Here is a 23,275-nt window from a genome sequence, read left to right on the forward strand (position 1 = left end):
TATAAAAAGCATCAATAACTTTCACCAGATTTTTGTGTATTTTTTACTTTAGTATCCTTCATACACTGACTGCATTCACAAGTTACACAGTGATACAGAAATTTCTTGCAGAAAAAACATAGCTCGTTCAGATATGGTAAGAATTCCACAGATCTACTCTGCTGTGACTCTTGTGCATGCAGACAGCCTTGCTCCTCCTAAAATTCCTTTGATCATTTATTCCCCCACAGAAAAGCCAGAAATGAGCCCTCTGCATCTGAAAATATCCCGTGTTTGGCCACGAGGAGACTCCATGCTCCTGCATTCTTCTGAAATACCACGAGTGTATTTCCTGCAATCTGGGCAAAGAGAATGGGCCAATGTAGAGTTTTCAAGTGCTTTTCTAACAGAGCTTTGTGTTTTTCATTGCAAATCATGACTATTAACAGAAGATGCCTAAAGATCTTGCAAAATGAAAACCCACGCCCTGTCTCTTCTGTTTTCAATTGAACTGGAATGAATTGTTCTAATTCTGGCATTGAAATTAAAACATCCTAAATTACAGTAATTTGTTTCTCTTTGTGAGTCATTATATACTCCCAAACTGCACATGACTCAGGCCATCAGTAAGGGTTCAGTCCTGCAGGGAACAACAGGCTAAAGCTCTCAGCAAAGTCTGAAGAGCACACTGCATGCACCAGCCCCGAACACAGCACGGTCCTCCAGTTATATGATGGGGAAAAGGCATAGAAATGTTGCTAGGAGAAAACATTTTCCACCACTGAGCTCTCCCTGTTGATCGCTTGAGCAGCTTCTGGTTGCTCAGGACATCTGCCAGTCTGCAATCTGCTGCAGCAAGAAGGCAGCCCTGAGGGACAGTGTAATTCTTGGAGCATCTGTCTCCTGGGGAACAGCACTTGGTTCTTGCTCCCCTTCCTCTGGCCTGGGGCTGTGATCTGGGCCACTCCAGGCTGAGATCCAGCTGTTCTTTTATTTCACTCTGCTGCTGTGACTTTTAACCATTTCTTACACTTATCCACATCCTGATGGGGAGCAAGCAGTGAGAGGAATGAGGATGACAGGAAACGCGCCCCTGTTATGGCTGGTAGCACCTAATGCTACCTGGGGCACTCTGGGGATGCTTGGAGTAAAATATAAAGGTTTAAATGGGAGAGCAATGAAGAAAATCCTATCACTACTGTTTAATGGGAAATACATTAGTATACAGAGAAGAAAATTACCTGTAAGATAATCAAGGCATTCCAACAATTTCTTCTCTCTGGTAAAATCAAGTGCGAAAGTATCAAAAGTATCGTTGAGGTTAATTTCAGGAATTAGAACCTGGGAAGATGCAGTTGCCATGGAAACCCTATAATGAAAAGGAAAGGTCTTTTAGCACATTCAAAGACACAACAGCTTTTACAACAAAGTAGAATCTAATCATCATGATAACTATCAATTCTCCAACAGCTTGACAAAAAATTTTACAAGTATTTTACTTATGTTGGCTGTTAGGAGTTCCTCTGCCGATTTTACTTTTGTAAGTAAAGTCCCCAGTAAAAATCTCTTGGTACTTAGATTTTGTCTAACGTGTATAGTGTTAGATAAGTTTTTAATACAATATAGATTGAGCAACAAAATACTTTGAACTGCTCTTTCCAGTCACCTCTGAACTGAAGTAGCATTAGCATGATTTTTATCTGTTTTAAGAGATCCTGACAGATGCTGCCTCTCCCAACCCCCATTTTTTCCCATGCAATTCCTTGCTACAGGCATTCCTTCACAGTGCTGTCTCAAAGGCTTGCTGCAGATCACCACACCTCCACAGCTGTTTAGCACAGCACACTGCTGTTAAATTCAAAAAACAGGGGAAGATAAAACCAATAGATGTCAGCACAGTTTATTTTGAAAAGCTTTTCCCTGCAAAGCATGTGTGCATACTTACTTCAAACTAAAGTGTTTCCTTGCCTACCTTCTCTCAGGAGCTACATCCACTTTTTGCTTGTCCACCAGTTAAGAACATTAAAAAATGAACTTTTAAAAGAAAGCTGCCAACAGGATTTACTTGTTGGATCCATTAGCCTGCCATTTCTAAACATTTGTTACTGCATTGCTGGTTATTGGAAATGTGTACAGAAAATTCAGGAGAGAATTGTGCAAAGAGGTTATTAAACCTCGCATTATACAACAGAAAATTGTTTTGGTTTGGAGGTAAACACGCAATCATGAGCACAGTCTATGTCACTTCTGTCATTCACAAGGTGTCAAGTCAAAATGTTTTGACTGCTTCAATTAACAGTTTCCCAAATTGGAGTATTTCACTGTAGATGAGACTGAAAAGGCTGCAAGCCAACACTTGCTACTAAATACATTTTGAAGTACAGTTAGAAAAGTAAAACACTGAGCTGCACTTATTGATTTCCACATAGCTTTCAAAGACTCATCTGAGGAGGTTTCCTAGTCAGTAATTCTTGCCATAAAGTTTTCAGCACTGTTTCTCTATGAAACGGATGTTGTTCTTAGTTTCCCATCTCTCACACTCCAAGTAGTTCTCCTGCAGTTGCAGTTGTGCTGTCATGTTTTTAGCTAGTAGAGAAGCAAGACGTACGCTTCCTGTAGGGCCATACACTTCTTGCAGGGCAGATATAGGATGACACACACCTCCAAAAAAATCAGCAATTGACTTACTAAGAAACCAGCAAGCAGGTACACAAGGAGAAAAGTTTCTGTGAAGAAGACCTTATCATCAGACTCTTTCAGGACAATACAGAGTACACTGTGATTGTGTTAAAGTCAGTTTCTGGTGGTTCACTGTCTCAAAGGTCATGTCATTATTTCAGGTTCAGATGAATGAATTTCCTCTTGTACTTTCTGTTTGCTCCATCTGACACTGTACTTGATTGGAAAGGAGTTTTCTAGGATTAATGGAGTTCACCACTGTATATAATCCATGATATAAATCATTGTAGCAATGTCTGCTATACATAGTTACCTGTTGTGCTTACAAAAGAGAATATTATACAATTACTTCGAAACGTATGTATGAAGAAACATAACAAGTATAGTTTCAGAAGGCTATTTCAGCTCCAGGAGTTCAGGACCCTGGTGAGAGTGTTACACGAGTAGTCTGAAAGCAAATAAAATATTGCTCACCACATGTGAACTAAGAGAGTTACTTGTGAGAAATAACTTTTTTTTCCTCTCTTTCTCCATCTGTAATTTGTTTGCAAGCATCTGCTTTTTTTTTCCCATTCTTAGTTCTTGCTTGAAATTATTATTATTTTTTAATTTGCAGGGCACTAACAGCCATCTCATTACACATAAGCAATCTGTGATAGCCAAGAATTAGATTTGATTAGACACATACGTCATCTGGTCTCATTTCTTTGACTCTATTTATGATGCAATTGTTCATTTCAAGAAATCCAAAATGGAGCTTCTCTGAATGTTCTCTGGTAGTCTGTTAAAAAGTTCTGTATCTCCACAGGTTTCTGCCCTACTGCTTATTCCACTGAATACTGAAAAAAGGCCTTACTCTCACCTTCAGCATTTTCCTCGTGGCACTCATATATATTCTGTGATAGTTTTGTTAACAGCATCAGTTGGGAAAAGCCAGTAGCAACATTCATCTCAGTGATAGAATACAAAATAGGGTCCAAGTCTGACAGATCAAGTTTAATCAGTTGTCTTGCCTTTCCATTCTCAGCAGAGTTTCTACTCTGTGAACTTGTAATGAGAAACCCAGTGTTTTTGGTTTGTTTAAATTTAAATTGATTAAAACAGCTTTGGAAAATGGATACTCTTGGAATCTGCATACAGTGCTCCAGAGTAAGTGGCTGGCTTAAAAGCAACAGACACCAAAAGGAGGGAATTTTGTGATATGGATGAGGTAAAAGTTGGCTGGATGTTGTGAAGGAACGACGTAAACATAATTTTTTAAAAAAAGCAAAACAAGAAAGCTGAATCAACAAAGGATTTTATAATAGTTTTCTTAATCACTGTCACAGGTACATTCTCCTTTTTTTTCTCTTGCTAATGGCTGAACAGCCAATAATTCCAAGTGAATTTCATCAGAAATTACTGTTGACATTCAGTGGGAATGTTTTGGCCTTCACAACACTTGTCCTGAAACCAGAATGAATTTTCTGACAGCACAGGGTCCTGAAAACACTAATTCCCTTGTCTTTGATATATCTGAAAAAGAGGAAGGATGCTGGAAGTAGCGGGAATTCCCTGCACCCAGGAACCCAGAACAGTTGCCTTCATAATTTCCAGACATCCAAGTTCTTGAATCCTCAACTATTTGAATGAGCTACCTGAGATGTACATCACATGTTCCCAAAGCTACACATTTTCATAGAATCAGAAAATTGTATAAGATCCTGGGTTGGAAGGGAACCATAAGGGTCATCAAGCCCAATTTGTAGTTTTGTTACCTTGCTGTTCACGGTTTTGTAAGACTGTCAAATTTCCTCTAGGGAATGTACTTGTTCCCTTATTTCTTTCTGAATCTATGAACTTTTCTAGTTGTTCTAATACTTATTTCACTCCCTTTCTTGACTACTCTTCTTTTCAAAGGGATGTTTTGATTTAGCATTACATCAACATCTTTCCTCTGGTACAGCACAAAGTGGTGTTAATGGGGAATGGAATAACTCATTCTCCCCTCTTTGACCACATTATCGCAGTGGTGGGACAGAGCAACACAGCAACTTAACTGCCTGAAACTGAGGTTCTCCTGTTTATCAAGATGAACATCATATTTACCTTTCGGTGATGTTTTTAGCAGTTTGCAGGAAGCGAGCATGATCGTTCTCCTTCAGCGACTGCTCAGCCTGAGAGATGAGGGATGTTGAGCGCTCAATGCACTGTTTGCAGTTGGCAATCTGCTGAGCCAGTTTTCTCAACCTCACCACCTTGTGTGGAAACATAAAAAAGCAGTCACTTCACTAAGGTCACAAATCACTATTACATTTGCACTTCTGAGGCAGAACTGACATGGAATGGGGAACCCAAGACAAATGGCCTCCCCACTGACAGCTTCTTTCACACCAGTTTGATGTTGATTGCCTTCTACTAGCCACACAACATTTTTAATAAGGAGACAGGCACAGCCTTCATGCCTCAAAATTTTCCACACGGAAAAAGACAGAAGAGAGCCAAAACAAGCACAGCTGGCCTATTTTCCAGCAGAAGAAACGTCATTTCCTAGTACTTCTGCTTACATGATAACTAAAGGCTATTTAGATAACCATTTCCCTGAAGTAAAGAGATCAGTCTCAAAGACAGATCATAGACTGCATATTTTTATTTTCTATTACTGAAGTAAATTTAATTAAAAAATCATCTGAAAATAAAACTTGATAAAAAAGACTGTTAATTTCTACCAACAATACATGCCTGTCCTTTTCATTTCAAGGTTTTAGTCAATCAAGGTGGCTTTTTGGGGGCTATTTTTAACCACACAAAAGCACAGTAGTACAGAAGAGATGATGATTATTACTGAAAACATATGTTCTGGAGATAAACACAGTAGATGTGACTGTAATCACTAGCTGAAAGGTTAGGGAGGGGCACATTCAATTCCCCATTTAAAGACAATGTTGGCTAACAAAACTAATAGGTCCTGAAAGGTCTGGGAGTCCTTCCCGTTGTTATCGGACCGAGATTGTTGCTACTTCATAATTTGAACAGGAGTATAGAAAAAGGAAGGAAATGAAATAATCTGGAGTTTAGAAAGGCATTAAGGCTCGGATATAAGAAAATTGAGGAAACTAAACACTATGTGGATTAGCAGAAAAAGTGCAAATTTACGATCATGATAACTTTCTAAACATCGGGAATGAGGGCATAAACATTGAAGCTGTTGAGTATAATTTCAGATATAATTGTAACAGGAGTTTGACATTCTAAGCAGAGATGACAGTATCTTAGTGCTCCTATATGGCAGTTAAAATCTGTAAAAAAAAAAAGAAAAAAATACCTTTTGGAAAACTTTCAAAAAAAAAAAATTACTGTCCAAACGATTAGCATTCTGTAACATAGATGTCTCTTTCAAGAGTAGAAGTAAAGAGAAAAATGCAGGAAAAGCATAAAGATTTTGAAGAATGTCACTGATCTGATCAGTCTCTCTCTCTCCTCGCAGTTCAAGTACTCCAGCACTAAACGCCTTGGAGGCCCTCCCCTGAGCTTCCTCAATTGTCCCTGTCTTTCTATGCTGGGAATCCAAACCTGGATACTGGAATGGGTTTTATAGGTTTTAGGTGATTAGTGATAGTAAAGAAGGAGCTGCACTCCACTGTAAGTCTGCTAAGTCTGAATGCGCAGCCCTGCAGTCATAGCTAGAATTGCAAGAAAAATGTGCCAGTCTTTGCCTTCCAGAAAGACTATGGAGAGAAGTCACTGGCTGCTCTAAAAGAAAATACCCGGAGCTGAATTTCCTGTGTTTTTTCAGATTTTCTGGCCAATAGAAAGCTCTCTGAACACTGTAATCCTTACCAAATTTAATGACCATTATGGTATACACATAACTGCTCAGAAAAGACTAGCTTGATTCTTGCTTTAAGAGGAGACGAAGAACTAATCTTAATTGTCCACCTAGCTCAGCATCTAGTTTCAAATAGTCCCATAGTGGAGGCATCAGTCTGGGAAATAACACTTTCTCAAAGGAGTGACTCAGCCAGCAGCAATCTGTGGCTGATGGATGTCCTGAGGCTGAAGTGGCACTGCATCATTTAATTTTGCATTTCTGTTGTTGTTACTGCTGTTTTCTGATTTTTCTTCAATTTGTTTTTCTTTCATGAATTAGTCCACATGATTCTTCACTCCATGAATCTTTCACCATTGATAGCATTCTGAGAAAAAACATTCCAGACCTAAACTGGCCCTCCACTGGTACCACTTCTTGTTTAAACAAAGCAGACCAAAGAATGGGGATATATTCACATACATTTGGAGTCAGTTGTACTATAAATCTTTATAGCTTTAATAGACATCAGAATACATATTCTCAAGCAATCAATTTTTAAAAAGCAACTGATGTATACAGCATAAATCCGAAATAAGGGAAAGATTTCTACTTCATTGAATGCACAGCTGGTCTCAATACATAGGGGAACACAGTTGAAACAATAATTCAGAAGGCCATCATTTCCATGTAGAAGGGAATTACATTTTGTTAACAGCATGAGGAAATTCAGGTTCTGTCACACAATGTATAGGACCTGTAGTTTCAAACATGTTTAAGTCAGCTCTTGCCTGCAGGCTTTTCATTTCAAGTTAATTGGAATAACTTGACAGCTGAACGAACCATTTAACCTGCTCTTGACTTTGTTCCTTTCCTGAGTCTTTCCCACACAAGAAGAGTTTATATTTGACTTGGTTAGTTTAGCAGTTAAAGAGTAAACACCAAGTGCCAATTAAATAAGGATGTTAATTCAATTCTAATGTGATTCTGAGTTAACAGGTAGCTATCTCAGTGCACTGAAACTTGAATATAAGAGATTTTACTGCTCAGTATGTTTGCCACTAATAATTACCTTAACTCAGTAATTACAAACGTGTAGAAGGTACTGTGGCACTTCGTTAAAGTTAAAATTTTGGAGAGAGGCTGTCAGGCATATAACAGGGTGAAGGAAGCATTAATTTATATAATTATTTACCAATAGTGATATCATTTCAATGTTTACCCTTAAAAATTATAATTGCGTGTAGGAAGATAAATACTGAATAAACTGTTGAAGTTTGACATGCTAATCTGAGCTGACTTCATTCCTCTTTGTGAAGGGGCAAAAAAAGTAGTGTCCCAGGACTACACAGAGTGACTTACAAATTTTCAAAGACCTGAAGTCAAAAGCTGTGAGCATAAAGAAGCAATGTTGTTTCTGTGAGCTACAGAAGAAAAGCTGTTACCTTTCCTTCCTTGATTTTGGTTCCAATTATTTGTCGCCTTTGTTGTATTATTTCAATGAGCTGGTCACATTCTTCCATCAGCTTGGTTTCTTGTCGAGATGCATTTACCTATAAAGTAAACCTTATTGATTATCAAAGCCTTTTTTGTTGTTTTCATTTTCATTTTTCTAATTTAAAAGTTGTTACTTCTAAAAAGTTGGTTTTCACTTTTTTTTTTCAACAATGATCTGTGTTCAGTTTATATTTTGTTTTGATTTTCTTGGACTTTGTGAAATACTGAAACATGACTGAATGTTTCATTTGTACATTTTGTAAGAGGTAGGACTTGAGAATAGGTACTCATTTCTAACTCAAGTGACTGAGGGATGACTGAGGGACATCAGTTATAGCCAACAGTTGTTAGATGTGGAAGCTCTTCAGGAGTTACGTAACACATCACAGATTCAAAAAGTACATAGGACTGCATGGATGCTCACATATGTATGAGTGCAAGTACTGGATGTCACAGTCCCTCTAGTACAGCTAATGCCAGCATCTGCTAGCAAGGTATCTTAAGAAGGTCAAGCATGTATGGTGCTTCCCATGAATACTGCCTCATCCTCCAACTAGTTTCAGCTCAGAATCAATTTGAAATAGACATGATTTTTACATCACTGTTAATTCTCACAAGAGTTATCTTCTGTGGATTTCCCAGATTACTGGTTTATCCTTTTGTAGGGCTTCTTTTCCAAACTGGAGAGTCTGATATCATTCAGTTTTATTCACACAAAAGCCATATCATACTTTCAGTCATTCTCAGTTCCTTCTCTGAAACTCTGCCAGGTCTAACATCACCTTTGTGATATGAACAGTAGAACTGTACTATATGCTCAAAGTGCAAACTACGGAGTTATATAGTGACATTATATGACTATTTTCAGTGTCCATATAGTGGTTTATGAAAGATTCAAGTAACCAAAGATCCAAGTGACATTACTTAGTCATGTGTATGGAATGTCTTCTTTATCGTTACTATGATGAAAAATCAGGATATAATAACTGTGCTGATGCAGACATAATATGAGCTGCTGAAAATGCTTTTAGCACACACACACACACACAAAAAAAGCAACAAAAATATTAGTTTTCTATATTTATTTTCTGCTAGAAAATAAGCAAACTTAAAATAGAAAGGTTTTGTTTTCCAGATGAAAATGTTTTGTTTCTGAATGAGATTGACTTTTTTCAATGGAAAATCCACACTCCATATGACAATCAAAATGTACCTCCCCACCAGCAGTAGTATGTATCACTTACATAAACAGCTTAAGGAGAAATAAAAAAGGCAAAACGTTCTGATTATAAGTATAATGGAGAAGAAATAAAAGGAGTGATTTCAGAGTTGAGCTTCCATACTCATTCTGCCAAGAGGGTAAAGCAGCCCTCGCTCCTGGCCAGTTTCTCCTAGAACTACATACACTACATCACCTTTTCCATTGGACTAGTAGAGCTAGTGGTGAACCACAACAGGGAACAGTTCCAGGTGAAAGCTAACTATATTTTCCCTGCTAGGTTATTTTTTTCCAGTCCAATGAACACCTTGATCTGTCTCAGTCTTCTTTTTTTTTTTTTTTTTTACTTCCAACAATGTTTTTAAACATGTGTTTACCTGTAAGCATATTACAGAGCTCATTAAGATTAATCAAATGCCTATATGTCTAAGTTTGGGCCAGGACCAACTTTATAAATACCTTATGTGTAACACATTGTGTCCTGTGGGCAAAGAGGGGACTTGCTTACAAAGACTTGCTTTCATTAAGATTTTGGATTATCCTCCTCAAACCTTTATAAAGTTAAAATTTAGTCACATATTTCATTGACTTAAATATTAATTATGCAGTCAGGGTTATAAAGAGAAAATATATTCATTTCTTGAAGTGGACAGATGGTACTGAAAATTCTGAAGAGTGTTGCATGCAGAAGGTGAAGACGTAGAAAGTACTTTTGCCATGCAGTTTTAGGTGCCTATTTATCTACTTATGATAATGTCCACTGTCTGGCTTCCCATCAGAGTCCATGAGGAGAGACAGACCATGGAGTAACTCACCCAAGGCTTTTGACAGCTCGTACATCTCTCCACTAATAGCATAGGGAGTCTAGAACTTGTCAACTAAAATATCAGACTTAATGAAGGCCAAAAATTGGGTTATGTGAAAGCTGTCCTTCCTACTCCATGTCTTATCATCATTCCACCAGCCCAGCTGTATAGCATCTTCTGGTCAAGCACTGTACTTTGGTGTGAACTTCTGCAGAGCTGTTTTCAACAAGGCATCCAACACAAAATCTTCCCCTGTGTAAACACCTATTTCACTAGTGGACTGAAATTCCACCAAGGTGGAGAATCCCAAATGGGCTCAGTCAGAGGCAACAATCCTGTTTGCTACACATGGATGCAACTCTTTTTACATCAATACCAAGTTTTGCTCATGCCAGTGTTGACTTTGGCACTGAATTACTGCAACAATTCACAGGCTTTTTGAGTAGCTTCCACTCAAAGTGCTATTTCTATCACCACTTATATCATGACTGTGTTTTGCATGGTAGACCTGAGTACTGTTTAGGGTGACTTTCATGAGAGTTCAGAAAGTCATTAATGCCCATGTGGTTTAAAAAATAAAGTACTAATTAAATTTTAAATTAAGAAACTCTAGACTAAGAAAAACAAAATGCTTGGAAGAAAACTTTGAATTTCTTACACAGTCTGCAGACTTCTCTTTTTCCTTTGAAATCTGAAAAGTATACTCTTTTATAAACTTCATTTGAAGACATTTCCAATGTTATAGTTTGCATAAGCTTATTAAAACTGGAAGGAATATTTCCAAAATTATTTTATATGTCTGAGCCTTACTTGAAAAAAGAAAACACCATTTAATTTGGGGGCTTTTCTCAAGCTGAAATACTCCTTAATCAAATGTTCAGCCTAGAAGGCCTCTGAATCTGTAATAACTTCATAATTGAGCACATGCCTAACTTTAAGTGCAGCATATTAGCAATGGCCCTTAAGGGACTACTTGTGAGATTAACACTGAATATTATTTACTTGTGTATTTCTGAGGATTCATATGTCAGACCAAAGAGCCAGAGGCATGGAACAGTGCTCCGCCGTACAGGTGCTACAGAAATACCAGAATAAGACTTTGCCTTCTGCTTCAGCCCTTTGATGAACAGCAACCTTGACAATAACTGCCAGCTGGGACTGGCCAAGGAATGCAAGTTCTGTCTGATGAAAATATTTGAGGTTTTATGTTCTACATTTTTCCACATTAAAAACAAGCCCTCTTTCCAAAGAGTTCATTAAAAAAGACTAAGAGTCTCATTCGAAAAGTCTGGAGACTGTGTCACTGACTTTGGTTGTGGGAGGCTCTGAATCATGCAGAGAACAGAATTAATTCTTGGCATCCTCCATCCAGGGTAAATATCAGTTCTTAAATATAGGATTTTCATTGTCCAAAAGTTTATGCTGGACTTGGAGACAACTTTCTGTTGAAAATGTCGCTGATATCAACACACTTTGTTTTGGCATTAGAAAACTGCTTAGAAATCCATAACCGTAACTATATTAAACCTCAAGTATTTTTCTCTTGTTGGTATCATTTTTAAAAACTTCTCTTCCATACCACAAAACTTTTGAAAACTTACTACTAGGAGTCTTTGTTAGGATTCAGTGATGTTATGACATTTTCCACAACCAAATAAACAAGAAAGGTCTTATTTTAGTCCTTTTGCTTTCATGGGTAATTTATTCCTACTTCCCAAACCTCTTAGTATCTCAGACAATTAACTGGAAAAAAAATAGTCAGAGATCATTCCAGGTTTTCCAGACAGATGGATATGGTCTAATGGCCTAAGCCTCAAGGAGTGGGTGTTAAACAATAGAGAAATAGGGTTTCCTCACATCTCTGACAGGGAGCTGGAAACCACAAGCCCTCCTGACCCAAAGGGGAAAGCAGGCCAGCTGCTCCCAGCTCCACAAGCTGAGAACTGCACTGGAAAGCATTCTACTCTCTGTAGAGGCTTCCTAGGCTTTAATCTTCAGAGGCCTGACTTAAACTGCAACTGAGGTCATATGAAAATGAAAATGGTGGTTTCCAAGTCCCCAGCAGATGTTTGGGAAATCACAAAACTATAATGCTGCTAGTGGTTCAAGGTTACAAGAAAGCTTCTATGGTTAATTCAAAGGCAAACAGAGTGTCATAGGACTGAATTCGTAGTATGAAAACTAATGTACCAGAATCAAAGGATATTTTAGTATCTCAGCAGACTTTTTTTTTTCCACAGGAGCAAAACTCTCTCTTTGGAATTACTTATGGGTGAGGCAATTTTATCTACAAGCACAAATGCTTAAGTCCTTCTTTGACAAATAATCCCAAAATGACAAACAAAATAAGACACTCTAAGAGGCTGCCTGCTTTTGTTATATAGACTGGGATAAATTAATCAAAGCCAGAGTAATTTTTATTCACTAGTCTTCCATTAGTTGTGCAAACTGAATTAAAGTAGGCTGTAGAAAGATCTCTGGAAAGTGAGGTAGATTTTAGCTTTCCTATTTAAAATGGTCTACATGCCTCAAAATGCCACAGGTATGGCCATCCAGGTAAGGAAAGAATATCAGCTTTTCTTTATGGGGGTAGGTTGATGGTTATAGAATTACTATTTATACATAGATAAACAAAAAAAAAATCAGAAAAAATGCATTAATTCTGCTTAACAACCAATACTTTATCGCCACATATTTCTTTCTCCTTAGGTTTTGAGCCTGAATTCCTGTCCAAGAATTCCTTCCGTTCGTATCTCTATTTGATAACACAGGTTATTCAAATTACTTTTGTAGAGCAAAAGCAACTCCTAGACTAAGGCTTTTTCAAGTTTTATCAAGCCTAAGAATAAAACTGATTTTATCTATTGTGACAAATGGTGCCTTCGGAAATATGTGATATTAATCAGCTTGCCATCTGAAGGGATCAAATACAGCTGCTTTAGACTAAATTGGTGCAAGAGAAAGGAATGGCCATCTCCCATTTCAAGGTGCCAGAGGCTTTGTTTTTGTTTGCATTCTACATTTATCTCTAACTTGTGTTTAGAGGCAGTCTCAGTGCAGGTTAAACAAAGGTCAGCACAAAAGTACAGCAACTGACTCTGGCTACCTAGGAATTTGGTGAATGAAGAGCCAATTAGGCCAGGTTAGCTGTAGCTCTTTGAGTCACACTGATAAGGCTATCTTTCCCAATCTTGACTATAAGTAAACCTTTTTTAGATGTCTGAAATACTCACATGACTCACTCAAATATTATTTTAAAGGTTTTTTTGCCTTGCTGTGCTTTGAAGCAGATGGTTGAGAAACTAACCAGTAAGGATCCTAGCAGTCCTCCAGTGACATTTAAAATCCAATCAGAGGAAAAAAGCCAAACAAAACAAACAAAAACAACACAAATTTCATGGAAAGCAAACAAATCATTTTCCGTTAAAAACATTAAACATCTTAAATTCAAATTGCCTGGAAAATTCTAATAAAGAACCACTCCAGATATAGTTAGGCTGACAGATAACAGACTAGGCCTGCTTCAAAAAAACAAGCATCATTTTTTATGAAACACAAATGCAGCATGATGCTGAAGTTAGCCTTTTCCAGCGTTGGAGAGCACAATGGAGGAAAGATATTTACTATGAGAAAAAATACAGTTTCACAGCTAGGCTAAACTGCTCTGGGATCATACTGCCAAAAATAACAAAGTCTTTCCCCACTTTCCTTGTACATGCTGAACCTGGTATGGCTGCCTGGGGAAATGGCTGTGCTGTGCTCACCTGGCTGACTTGGACATTGCACTGACACATGGGAAGCGAGCAGAGCAGCACAGCTGGGAGGGCAGCAGCACAGAGGAGGCATTTCTGGCAGCAGTGATGTTTAAGACTGGATTAAGCTGTTAGTGAAACCAGCCCTTAGGAGAGATGTGTTTTTTCAAGATACACTGAGGGTTATATTAATCCATTAGTTTAAGTCATTATTTTTTCCCCTTTCTGTTAATCTATTCTTTGAACCTAAATAATAATATTTTATTTTTTAATTGAATAATATTTACTTATTTATTGGTCTGATTTTGTTTTTCCTGCTGACACCATGCCTTTATGTCATGTTAAGCAAAATATTTCACTTGGTTTATTCAGGGTAGAAAAACAAAAGCAATTAAGTAATCGCTGAAGTTCAAAGGATGCTGAAGATGAACGTTTGTATCCAGCAGGTCAGTACTTAAAATGCTCATCCAGGATCTGATGTCTCTGGCCCAGTATTTAGCATACTTGCCAGAGAAACAATGCCTTTGGTCTCTTTGCTGCTCTTGTTATTGTTCAGCAACTTCTGTTAGAATAGATAATAGAGAAACTTAAGAGTATTTTGTTCCCATAAAGGTAAATGTCTCAAAGGCAGAGTTCCAAAAAGTAAGGGCATTTTGACTGCAGTTAAGCTCTCAGATAGTGGGCACAAAGTATCACCAGCTGCATTACCTGATTAGTGATTAGCAGTGGCTGAAATGTGCTTTCTAATTCCAAAGCCAACGTTTTTCAGGGACCTCAGTCTGATACAAATGCAAACACACACCTATATATAGGTGTAAGGTAGAGAAAAAGATGGAGGGAATGGAAACTAGTCTTTTTACCAGGCAGTGACAAATATTCCTAATAGTTTATATACAGTACATGCGACTCATATCATAATTATGACTCCAAAAGTTACAAAACAGTTTTAGGTGCAATAACATATTCTAGTATATGCCTAATCTGTACATTAAGTGTATGCATAAGTGCTGCAGTTCTAGACACATATATATGATCAATTATGCATTTAATTAGTCATTTGTGAAAGCAATTAAATGTTTCCTTAGGCAAATAGTATTTGACTACTAGGCTAGGGCATACTGGGCATGAATTGAGGACATCCTTGAATGAGTATTAATTCTGAAATATCCATATACTTAGTATGTTTTGTTAGTTCCAAAATTTCTTGACTATTACGTAAAATTAGGACTCACTGAAGCTTCCTTGAAGCTACTTTGAATGAAATCAAGTTTTATGAGAGTTGAGTTAAAGGTAGAACTGAAGTAGTTATAAATCAAAAGTGGATCATGCCATGTATTCATCATCTAGACCAAGTTAACAGATAAAACATCTTCCTCTCATTAGAACCGGTAAAATATTTTCTTCTCATTAGAAACTGTCACATGAAAAAAAAATGCTGTAAACTATCCTTAGGGTTTTAGGCAAATCAATTTGCTAATTAGTGACTCATTGAGAAAAATAGCTCACAATTTCCTTCAAGTTCTTCTTCTGCCTACTTAAAAAAAAAAAAGTCAGTTACTTCTAAGACTTAAATAGACTATAGCTGTTGAACAAGAATCTTTCATCTTTGCAAAATCAGAAAGTGTTAGGACAGAAAAAAAAAAAAGGAGTTTTCAGTGCAGATACTTTTCATGTTATCTACTCTGTATATTTCATACTGATGGTAAACAGTTTTTTTAATCTATTGCCCCTTCCCTATTGTCTGGAAAACCCACCAAAGTGTATTTCTATTCTGCTATGTATGACTAATGAAGGACATTTGCTGCAATTCAGCCTCCAAAATCTATATAAAGGCTTTCCATCAAGATTTTCCTAAAGAGAACTTCTCAGTTTATTCAGGCTTTGAATGCAATGGAACCCAATCTCAAAAAGGAGTGACAGTGAGAACATGAGTATCCATTGTTTTTTACTGTCATAGACAAAGCCTCTTTATTGTTTGTGCTTCTTCAGGGAATCACTCTGACAGCTGAGTTGTGATTTTGCTTCTCCTCAAATAACAGAAATGCCTCACGTCTCTCATAAAAAAAGGATGCAGGCCACACAGTGTCATAAAATTTAAAGAAACTCTCTTGTAGATGTAGTCTAAACAGAAATTTGAATTTTCATTATTCATAGTTTTCCCATTTGGCTCTTTTTGATAAGGCAAGAAAAAGAAGAAGAAAAAAAAAAGATGATGGCTTTTTGCAGGTATTGCCATCTTCTCTTCATCACTTTTGCACAGCTGCTGTCACACTGATTTAAAACGTGTCTGACTGGTGTAAGAGTTCACTATCTGTGCCAGGGACCTTTCAATACTTTGTTCAGGTGACTGTATAACGTATCTATAAAAACACCCTATGAGACACAAAAACAATTTTTGATTGGGAAGCTTATGCTGAGATTTAGCCTGCAGCAGATCTTTAGAAGTGAGCTAGAAACTGAGCATTTCCATTCCAAACAGAAAGCAAAGGAAGCAGCAGTTTGAGGGCTATGCAGTTTTAGGAAAATGCTTTCCCTTCTTTGTATAACCATAAATGATTTTGCAGCAGTGTCCAGAATTTGCTTCCTATGACGTTTGGTGAATTGAAAATAAAACCAAGCCAAACAAAAATACTGAGATACAGATGTTATAAAACTGTCTACAAGCAAAACCTATTTCCTTTCCCCTCTCCCTTGGATAATTGCTCCAATTTTTCCTCCAGCTGAGTTCAGATTATGTTTCTGCATAACAGATGAGAGCAGCTTCATGGTATTGACTAAATAATAGATGTTTGATCATACACTTCCTAGAAGAGATGAGAAAAACGTCCAAAAACAATAATGAAAGAGCTTTGAAAAAAAAAAAAAACTGTCAGAAGTGTCTCAAGCCCAATTTGTGCCTAATGTCAATTATTGTCATGATCTAAAACGTCTGCAGCAAACTCACGCATTTACAGCAGCAAAGTGCCTTGCAAACTCTCATAATTCCACTTTTACAATGGTGGGTTTGGAAGATTTGTCCAAGGTTCTACAAGACTTTTCAGATTCACCAGTCTGTCACCAACAAAATTCTGCAGCAGTGGGATTCCAGCTAAAGCCTCAGCTGCTGTAGAGGGCTTCAACATGGGCTGCTAATGTATTCCATTTAACTTCTTTTCCCCAGCCATCTTCCCCTTAGCTCCAGAACTAAGAAGCTGCTTTCCTGACACACACAGAAGTTTTTAGACTCTTTAGAGCCACATGCTGCTTTAACCACATGCTAGAGGGCTCTCTCACTGGGTGAATGTCCATGGAATTTATAGATAATAATCTACCAGGACTGGCTTTAGTGCTTATTGACAAGTTTTCTACAGACATTACAAGATGCATGAAAACCACAAACTAGGAGTATAGTCTCTGGAGCACCTTGATCTAGCTACAGATGTCCCTGCTCATTGCAGAGGAGTTGGACTAGATGGCCTTTTAGAGTCTCTTCCATCTCAAACAATTCTGTGATTCTATGAAATAGTTATATTTAAGTTTAGAAGCCGTTTCTGTTAAATCAACTCAGTTTGCACAGAAAACTGTATTTTATCATATGAATTAACCCACCATTTGTTACAGACAAGCCTGGTGATCCTCACTGAAAAAAAGGCAGAAGGAAAACTGGGACCTGAGGCTCTGCATCCCCTCACATGCTACAGAAAGCTGCAGAAAGCAGCCTGGCCAAGGGTGTGAGGTTGTAGACATGCCATTATCTCCAAGGAAGGAAAACAAAGTTTCCTGACGAACAGCCTTGGGATTTTTTGGGAAAATCAAGGAAGGAGAGATGGGATTCCAGAGGAAGGGAGAGTGCAAAAGCAAGTGCAAAAGAAAACACATGTCAGGAATGAGTCTGGAAAGTAAGTAAAATCGGTGTGCCTGTTTGCTTCAAAATAAAAATAAAGACTTGGGATATTAAAGAAGTGTCTGAAGTGTGCACTTCTTGGGATGTGGTTCTCACTGAGAAAGTGGGATTTTTTTTAATTAAGTGTTACCATAAACTAAGTATTAGCACAGACTATACTTTCATATTGGGCACAAAGTCAGTCATCCAGATTTTATAAAACACATAATAATATCTCAGCTGTACTTAAAGCAGTAAAGACAAGTCTGGCTTGATTTATTTGCCCAACTTTTCCTGCTGATAGGCCCAAAACCACTCACAGGAACTCAAGTCTGGAAATGGACTCCTCCAATCTCTTAAGATTAGATCCCACACTGGGATAAATCTTGTCACAAATTGATGAGGTCCATCTAAAAATAGTTAAGATTTACAACCCATAGCTGTGACGAAAGGCAGCTCCCGAGCACCCTCCCTTGCTGCTGGAAATCATCCAGTTTCCAGAGAGAGCACATTGCTGCCTAGTTCCTGCCTGCTAATATGAGAGAAAAGTGAAAATGGCTCTCTTTCTGAAGGGAACAACCTTTAGATTCAGAGCAGAGAGTGACAGGATTTAGTTTTTGCTATAGATGAAGTTACAATCGCCTAAATCGGTAAATAATTAATCTGCCACGAAGTTTGTTGCTGGGAAGCCATTAACAGCACACTCTGTTGATGAAAAACAGTGGCACTATAACAACATTTGGTTTGGCTGGTGAGGATGCATTTATACAAAACACACATGGTATGGTTGTTGTTCATTTTAGGAAACATCAGCTCCTGGTCCATATCAAAAGCCAAAAATGACATTCATTTTTCCTTCCTCGTGACAGTGTTGAGGTTTTTCGGTTTGTTTGTTTCTTGAGACAATATATGCTTTTTAAAAAAGTGTTTGTTTCTAGTTTCTACAAACAGACATTAATTAGAATCATTGTTGTCAATGTACGACTTAATAAAAACTGGGTAACTTTAACACAAGGACCAGTAACCTCCTTTTCTTCTTCGTTTTTCAATGTTCACATTATTTGGCATAAAACCTCCTCGGCTTCTTTCTTTTTTTCGGTGGGTTTTAAACCCAGAAAATAAAAACCAGTGCTAAAATAATTTTAAATTAGGTAACAATAATCTATCAGATTTTATAGTGCATTACCTATCTTTTTAAACGCTTACAAATTGTATTCTCTGTATTTTACATCATATCTCTAATATATTGTATCAAAAACGAAAAAGAGTGAGACCACTTCTACAAAACTAACTGCCTGCTCAGTTTCAACCAGTTAATGGGTTTGTATGGCAACACTAATGCAATCATTGGAAACCCAACCGTTTCTAAACGTTTTCTTATTTGAAATTTTTAAGATTAATGTTACAACGGCATAGTGTTTGCTTCACTCTCTATCTCTGGGTGAACTTCAGTAAAGAAGAAGCACAAAGAAGAGCATACTGAATTTTAAATTCTATCCAAGCCTCAGCATCTCATGTGTTAGAGATATTCACATCATATCTGAAGTTTTCACATAGTTCTGGAAAAAACAGATAGCCTTAGAGTTTACTTCCACATCCCCACTTGCCCGATTTCCAGTGATGCTTAGAGGTCCAGGGTTTTGACTGAAGCTCATTTCTTAATATTCAGCTAATTTAAATGCTAATTAGACTAATTTGAAGAATAAGACGTGGTAGGAATTTATTAACATCTCTGCTGCTATTTCTTTACATCTACAGAGAAATTTTCTAAAACAGGACTCCAGGGATGGTAGCACATCTGTTCCAAGTTGAACAAGTTGGATTTTTTGTAATAGCAAGTCTTATAGCTGGAAACACAGGGCAGAGGAGGAGGAACAACATAGAATTTTCCATATCTAGCGTATCTTGGATATATGCCATTAATGTAGAAGAGGCTTTATGATGTCCTAGGCTTATCTGCTTCATATATTTTGCTCTGAGTTTTATATATACTGGAGGAAAATGTGCCTCACCTCTGTCTCCCATTATCTGCAACAGTCATCCCATCTGATGCTACAGTTGTTCTGTCTGATATTATTGCTGTGTGTTATAAAGAGCTCATATCCTTTACCTAAAGTCTAATCTCGTGATAACTTTCATGCTTTTGTAGAGCCCCACTGAGTCAGTGAGGCTCCACAGAGGTGACAGGTCAACCAGAAGGTAGAAAATGGATGTGGTGATCTCTGAAAGATCAGTCTTGTGGTTGTTTTTTTTCTGTTTGTTCAGTTGTTGTTGTTGTTTGGTTTTATTGCTCCAAAGTCTGCCATTACCACAGTCAAAAAGTACAATTTTTTTAAGGTAAGACTTTGAATGTACTCGCAAGTAACAGTTGCTCTTGGGCCTAGTTAGGAGACAGAATTTTGGTCTGAAAAAGAAGCATTACAGAGAGCCTCTATGGAAGTAAGTAAGTAAAGAGCCTTAGTAAGAAAAAGAGGCTTTGCTGAAAAGCTGGCAGACAGTAGAAAAGAATGTATTTCTCCAGAGCTGGCAGGTGGCTGTGCTAAGGCAATCTATGTCAGAATTAACTTTCTGCCCATCATAGCCATGCCTCAGAAGCTCTGGGTTGAGGCTACCTTCCTCACCCAAACTCCATAGGACTGTATTTCAGGTAATGATGACAAAGACATCTGACTTTCTTTTGCATGTATAGGCAGCCATACTCAACACGACTATTATTGATGCAGCTAGGTACATATCGTGCACTCTTCTCTGAATAAATAAGGTTGCTGCAGTAATAGTAATGCAGTCAGGAGTTAAATGTTTCTGTTTTAAAGCCTGTCAACGGACAGTATTGTAATCCAAACGAAACCCCAACCATTCTTCATGAAAAAATAATTTCGCTATGCTAATCTGGCTAGCAATTAGCTCCTCAACTGAAAATACCTTTTTCTCTGTGATTGAGGTCTAAACCATTATTTATGTTGTGATTCTCCTTTATGGGTTCTCTGTTTCCTGCCCCATGAACTCTCCCATGTCATCTAAAATCAAGTTTAGCATTTATGAAAACTGACAGCACTGCAAATCATCAACACAGAGTATCTCAGTGAATTCGTTAACTGGAACCTCATGAGGCTGTTTTTCCTGGTCTCCTAGTATCCTTCATCCACTATTTTCCTGGAGGAGGGGGAAAAATATATTTTTGTATCTTTTTGTGTCCCTTGGGACTCACAGCTGATACTGACCACAAGGAAAGCATTGGTGACCATTTTGATGCTATGTGGATATTTGTATAATTTTAATGACAGAAAGCATAATGACAGCATCTCATGTTGTCTTCTGCAAGTTTTTATAACATGGAAGCTATATGTTCATGGTAGTTTTTGCTTCATTGACAGGAATATACTTTAAGAAACTGAAAATGTCTTCTAGAGCTGAAAAATGTAAAAAGAGAACTTCTGCAAAAAGATAGTCTATTTCAGACTCTATTTTCCTCCTGTGTAAGCTCCCATTGTTAAATTAGGCTATGATTATTTTAATTTGCATATAAAGCAGCAGCCCTCACAGGGCCATCTAAAATATTCCCCAGACTTGGAGGAAATTTGAATCTAGATCCTTCTTTTCTTTGGTATCCTCAGGCAACTCAAAGACTTGTGGGCATCTTTATTCTTTGAAAGAAAAGTATATTTCATACGTGACTTTTGAAGGCCACCTCTGCATTTAGATACTTAATTCTGATATTAAAAGCAATTAGTGTTAGATAGAAAGCTTTGTAGATCTGGGCCTTATTATTTCTTTGCCTTAGTTTTCCATCTTTATATTTTATTCTGCCTGGCAAAAGAGCCAAGCAGATAAGCATTCTAGAGATACTGAGTGGTGTGCCCAAGTTTAGCAGTGTTGGGAGCCATGCAAACCTAAAATCATAATTTAGAGGAAATAGGAATGAACGTAAAGAGGATTAGCTGTAATGAGAATACCATTTATCAGTGAAAAAGTTCCAAATCAGTTTATCACGACCATATTATTATTTTGTTCAGAACATTTTTGAAAGCTCAAAGTGAATATAATTCAGTTTACTCACTTCTACATGTTGACAGGTCTGAATGAGTTTTGCCAAAAGCGTTTCCAGTTCAGTATTCCTCTTAATAAGGTTGGTGAGGTTACTCTCCAAATTTTGCTGCATATAGGAAAGAAAAAAACACATGAATATTCTGAAGAACTTAATGCTCAGGTGAACAGTTGAAAAGTGGTATATTTTCATAATCTGAATTATGTAATTACAAAAGCATAAATGTGACATTCTTTTTGATGTGCAGTGTTAGATGTTTTGTACACACATCAAGCGTAGCAAGGCAAGAAAACAGAAAAGTTCAAAGTAAGTGTGAGTTCAAAACAATACTTTCTCAGGACCTACTGAAAACTGGGTTAAACAGTTGTATTTAGCCAGGGACAGAAACAGAGGATTAAGGAATAAGACAGGGAGGCTAAAACACTTTGCCAATTAAAAAAATGAAATTTTCTCTGAGAACATTTATTTTGTTACCCCTCTTGAGCCAACATCTGAATTTAAAAACCTGCTGCTAACTGAGGTCTTCTAGCACGTGCTCCTTTGAGACTGCACTTACAAGAGGCCAGCAGTGTGTCAGCCATCGCTCCTTGGAATTCACATTGCTGAGGGATAGGTTAATCTAAATGATTTAATTCTCTACTTCCCTTGAGTCTGATTTTTGAATAAATAAATGTAAAGAAAGCCATCCTTCCCAGGTACAAGAAGGAAATACCTACACACTGATTGTGCCTTCACTAATTGCTCTTCAGAGACATCATATGTCTTGTGCCTGTGTTTATCTCCCGATTACAGCCACAATGAGTGTCCCACAGTTTGTAAGCTTGGAGCTTTCTACCTCCCAGGCTACATCCTGGCTGCTGTGCAACCGCAAGTCAGACTGAGATCCAGAAACAAATGGTGCAACCTCCTCCATCCCTGCTGTACCACAGGAAGGAAATCCAAGCTCACAACTGGTCATGGTGGCTGTGATCCACTTCCTGATCTGGCTGCAGTGCCCTGTGGGACTTGCTTTTTAATACAGACCCAGTGATAGCAGTTGGTTTACATATAAGTCCATCCTTCTGGGAGCATAAAATGCAAAGTTTCCAGATAGAAAATCTTATAATGTCCGCTAACAGATTGAAAAATAAATTAATAAAGCTGCTAAAAACAGTTTTGACTATAAACACTCATATGTTTTAGTAACGTCATATGCATATGTTTCTTACTGAAAATACTGAGGAAAGCTGATGTGAGAAGCTTTTTCTCATAGTTATTCACCTATTTAAATGTGTAATACCAGTCCCTTACAATTTCTCCTTTCTAATTGTACATTATCTTCCAAGAAGTCCCCACTAAAGCAATCTACTGAACAAGAGTATCAGAACTGGGCCCTCCCTACAAGGGCCATAGTGCCTCTGTAGACCTCTCAATAATTCCACCCCTGCTCATCTTAAATTAACAGACTTCATTTCTCCACACTACTACATTTCTCCCCTTTTGTCACTGTAGGCCCTTCAGCTACCATAATCCTACTTCTCATCCTTCCGTTTTGATGACACCAAGCTGAGAGGTGCAGTTGACATGCTAGAGAGGAAGGGCTGTCATCTAGAGGGACCTGGATAGGCTCGAGTGTTAGGAATATGCCAATCTCACGAAGTTCAACAAGG

General features: G+C 37.7%; 1 protein-coding gene across 2 annotated transcripts in view; it reads right to left on the reverse strand.

Annotated features, from left to right (window-relative positions):
• Nucleotides 1–23,275, reverse strand: part of MID1 (midline 1) — a 127,240-nt gene that overhangs the window by 19,791 nt on the left and 84,174 nt on the right. The window contains exons 3-6 of one of the 2 annotated variants that reach the window (XM_065741375.1): nucleotides 21,639–21,734; nucleotides 7,891–7,998; nucleotides 4,747–4,895; nucleotides 1,221–1,348 (exon numbers count right to left, since the gene is read on the reverse strand). In XM_065741375.1, coding sequence (XP_065597447.1) covers nucleotides 1,221–1,348; nucleotides 4,747–4,895; nucleotides 7,891–7,998; nucleotides 21,639–21,734 — 481 coding nt within the window. The remainder of the gene's footprint in view (nucleotides 1–1,220; nucleotides 1,349–4,746; nucleotides 4,896–7,890; nucleotides 7,999–21,638; nucleotides 21,735–23,275) is intronic. The other variant, XM_065741376.1, reaches the window with a different exon arrangement.

This window comes from Cyrtonyx montezumae, unplaced genomic scaffold, assembly GCF_038088225.1.
Source record: "Cyrtonyx montezumae isolate F1298 unplaced genomic scaffold, pur_monq_1.0 scaffold_3, whole genome shotgun sequence".
Lineage (NCBI taxonomy): Eukaryota > Metazoa > Chordata > Aves > Galliformes > Odontophoridae > Cyrtonyx > Cyrtonyx montezumae.